The following is a 3,227-nucleotide window of genomic DNA, read 5'->3' as shown; positions in this document are numbered from 1 at the left end:
AACAGGGATTTTTGTGTTTTATTTGTTTATTTACAAACAGGTGGAGGATATAAAACAAAGCACGTATTAAGGTGAATTGCTTAATAGTCTAAATAGAACAGAATCCCTGTTTATGGATGGCTTATCGGGGTACAAAATCACAAAAGCACAAAAGAGGAAAATGGTATGTGATCTTTGTAACGCTAGGCGTTAAGACTTCTTTTGTCCTGTGATTAAACCAACTGCTTAAGCAAACTCTGTTGCTCTTCAATCCAAACTGCATGTTGTTTAGTGCGTCACTTTATAAGAAGTTATGCTTTCTAAGTTTACTATATAAGGAAATATTATAAGAACATGCTTCTTGATTTCCGAGACTAAGACTGGTTCTGTTTAGATTGATATAAAAACAAGAAACAAAGCCATATGAATCTTGATATTTTCTAAGGAAACCTGTTGAAGACGTGATAGGAATAGACCAATACCCCTCCAAAAAAATTTGTCAGAAAATAGGGATAAAATTGAACAGGATTCAGGATTACAATAAAGAGCAAGGAAAAGTGCCATGTAAAAACTTGTTAGTAGCTACTTTAACCCTGATTCCTTCCTGGACACATAGAACATCCATTCCATCTACGCTTAGATCATTTCAACCCTGATTTCAATTTTCGCACACCAGGCAAAGCTTGTTATTGGGTTTAGACTTTTAATCTCAGGTAGGGATTTGTGTACCATCACGTGCCCTCCCTCACCACCAATCAGGAGACACAGGTGCTAGAATCATAGTGTAAATGTGCATATTCTTCGGTGCACCAACTTTTTTAAAAAAGTGTGTGTTTTTTTAACTTATGTAAACTACAAATAATTTGCATCTTTATTTTTACTTTAAAATAAACATGGTGTATTGTGGAGTAGAATAAAATATTCATACATATTTTAATGATTTTTAAAAGGACTTTAAAGAAATATTGGTAAGAACATCTTTGGCTTAACCTGTCAGAGCTCTTGTGTGCCTTAAGGATTGTGTTTTCTCCTCTTTTCCATTGAATACAACGTTCAGGAAGCATTACTTTAGCGTATAGCAGGGAAAAGGGACCCAGATTATGATGTTTTAGCAATGATGATGGCGTTAATTAGGAATAGAGTGTAGTTCAGCCAAGTCTTCCAGGGCAAGAAACAACCTTTATTCTTAATTTTACAGTTGGAAGGCACTGTAAAAATCAGCTGATCCAGGCTGCGGCCCGTGGCCTCGCGCAGCATGACGTGGCCTCTGCCACCAGCGCACGGTCATTGTGGTGCAGCCTGTGTTTTGGGGGTGGAGGGTACACTGGAGACTGGGACTGAGGTGACCCTGGCAGATGGAGACTCACGGCCTCCCTGGCTGCGCTCCATGAGGAAGATGCTGGCTGCTGCTGTCTCTAGCGTGCTGTCTGTTGTCACCCAGAAGCCCGCTAACAGGGTGCTTGTGGCATCCTGTAACTATTCAAATGATGCTACATTTGAGATTAAGAAATGTGATCTTTATCGGTTGGAAGAGGGTGCCCCTGTCACCGCAGTGCTTACCCGGGAGGATGGACTTAAATAGTACAGGATGATGCAGAACATTTGTCGAATGGAATTGAAGGTGGATCAGTTGTGAAAACAGAAATTTATTCGTGGTTTCTGTCACTTGTGTGATGGTCAGGAAGCTTGTTGTGTGGGTCTTGAGGCTGGGCTAAATCCCACGGATCATGTTATTGCATCCTGTCAGGCTCACGGCTCATGTGTACTCGTGGACTTTCTGTCCCATCAATTCTAGCAGAGCTGACAGGTCGAAGAGGTGGCTGTGCTGAAGGAGAAGGAGGGTCAATGCATATGTATGCCAATAACTTCTATGGAGGCAATGGCACTGTTGGCGCTCAGGGACTGCGGGGAGCTGGTATTGCTCTGGCCTGTAAATATAAGGGAAACAACGAGGTGTGTTAGACTCTACATGGGAATGGTGCCGCTAATCAGGGTCAGATATCTGAAGCTTATAATATGACAGCTGTGTGGAATTTACCTTGTATTTTCATCTGTGAGAATAACCGCTATGGAATAGGAATATCTGTTGAGAGAGCTGCAGCCAACACTGATTACTACAAGAGAGGCAGTTTCATCCCTGGCCTAAAGGTAGATGGAATGGAGGTTCTATGTGTTCGGGAGGCAACTAAGGTTGCAGCTGACTATTGTAGATCTGGAAAGGGGCCCATACTGATGGAGCTGCTGACATACCATTATCATGGACACAGTATGAGTCACCCTGGAATCAGTTATCGTACACGAGAAGTTCAGAATTTAAGCAATAAGAGCCATCCTATCATGCTTCTCAAAGATAAAATGGTAAACAACAAACTTGCCAGTATTGAAGAATTGAAGGAAATTGATGTTGAAGTGAGGAAAGAAATTGATGCTGCTGCTCAGTTTGCTATAACCGATCCTGAACCACCTTTGGAAGAATTAAGCCATCACATCTACAGCACTAATCCACCTTTTGAAATTCGTGATGCAAATCAGTGGATCAGGTTTAAGTCAGTCAGTTAAAAGGAGAATATATTCACGGTCAACTTTAAGAAACTGTGTACTTAATTTTGTTAAGGAGGAATAAAATCCGTAAAACAAAAGTCTTTTAAACTTTTATTAAGAGGAATTGAGATAATTAAGAGATAATGGAAAGGCATAAATGAGATCACAGAAAGATATACATTCAGTTGAGGTATTACATTCAATTGTACATTATTGCATTAAAAGATACTATACAGTTAATCATTTAGTATTGTTAAAAGACAAACTGAGGCACATTAAAATTTTCAAGAGTTGATTTTGAGCATACATCAGTTAGAATCAGGCAGTCCAAACAAAAGGTGGAGTATTCTACCAACAGGAGCTGGGGGAGAGGTTTTTAGAGAGAAGCAGAGCAAGGAAATGATTTGATAGGTGATAGCTTAAGGAGTTGCCTTATTTGGGAAAGCCTAGTTGGCCGTTTGTGATTGGTTGTTCTTAAGTTTCATTTGCTTGGTTTGAGTGCATTGACTCTAGCTTAGTTTTGGTTTGCTTACGTAGGCTCCGAAGACATTAGAGCCACCTCAGTCTGATGGCTTCCTTGTTTAACTACTTAAACAATGTGAATATCTTAAAGATTATTTTAAATTTATACAAGTCTAGAATAGGAAAAACAGGGACTTCCCTGGTGGTCCAGTGGTTCAGACTTCGCCTTCCAATGCAGGGGGTGT

At 40.2% G+C, this 3,227-nt stretch overlaps 1 protein-coding gene across 1 annotated transcript; it reads left to right on the top strand.

Annotated features, from left to right (window-relative positions):
• Window positions 1-1,366: 1,366 nt before the first annotated feature.
• Window positions 1,367-2,538, top strand: PDHA2 (pyruvate dehydrogenase E1 subunit alpha 2; the record flags this gene model as incomplete). Its single annotated transcript, XM_082837709.1, is given in 5 exon segments — window positions 1,367-1,558; window positions 1,562-1,612; window positions 1,616-1,733; window positions 1,736-1,938; window positions 1,942-2,538. Coding segments are annotated over 5 exon segments (1,161 nt in total).
• Between the last annotated feature and the right edge of the window lie 689 nt (window positions 2,539-3,227).

Source organism: Leucopleurus acutus, assembly GCF_964270905.1.
Source record: "Leucopleurus acutus genome assembly, chromosome: 4".
Taxonomy (NCBI): Eukaryota; Metazoa; Chordata; class Mammalia; order Artiodactyla; family Delphinidae; genus Leucopleurus; species Leucopleurus acutus.
Note: the sequence above shows the minus strand (reverse complement) of the source record. Positions and strands in the feature narration are given on the sequence as shown.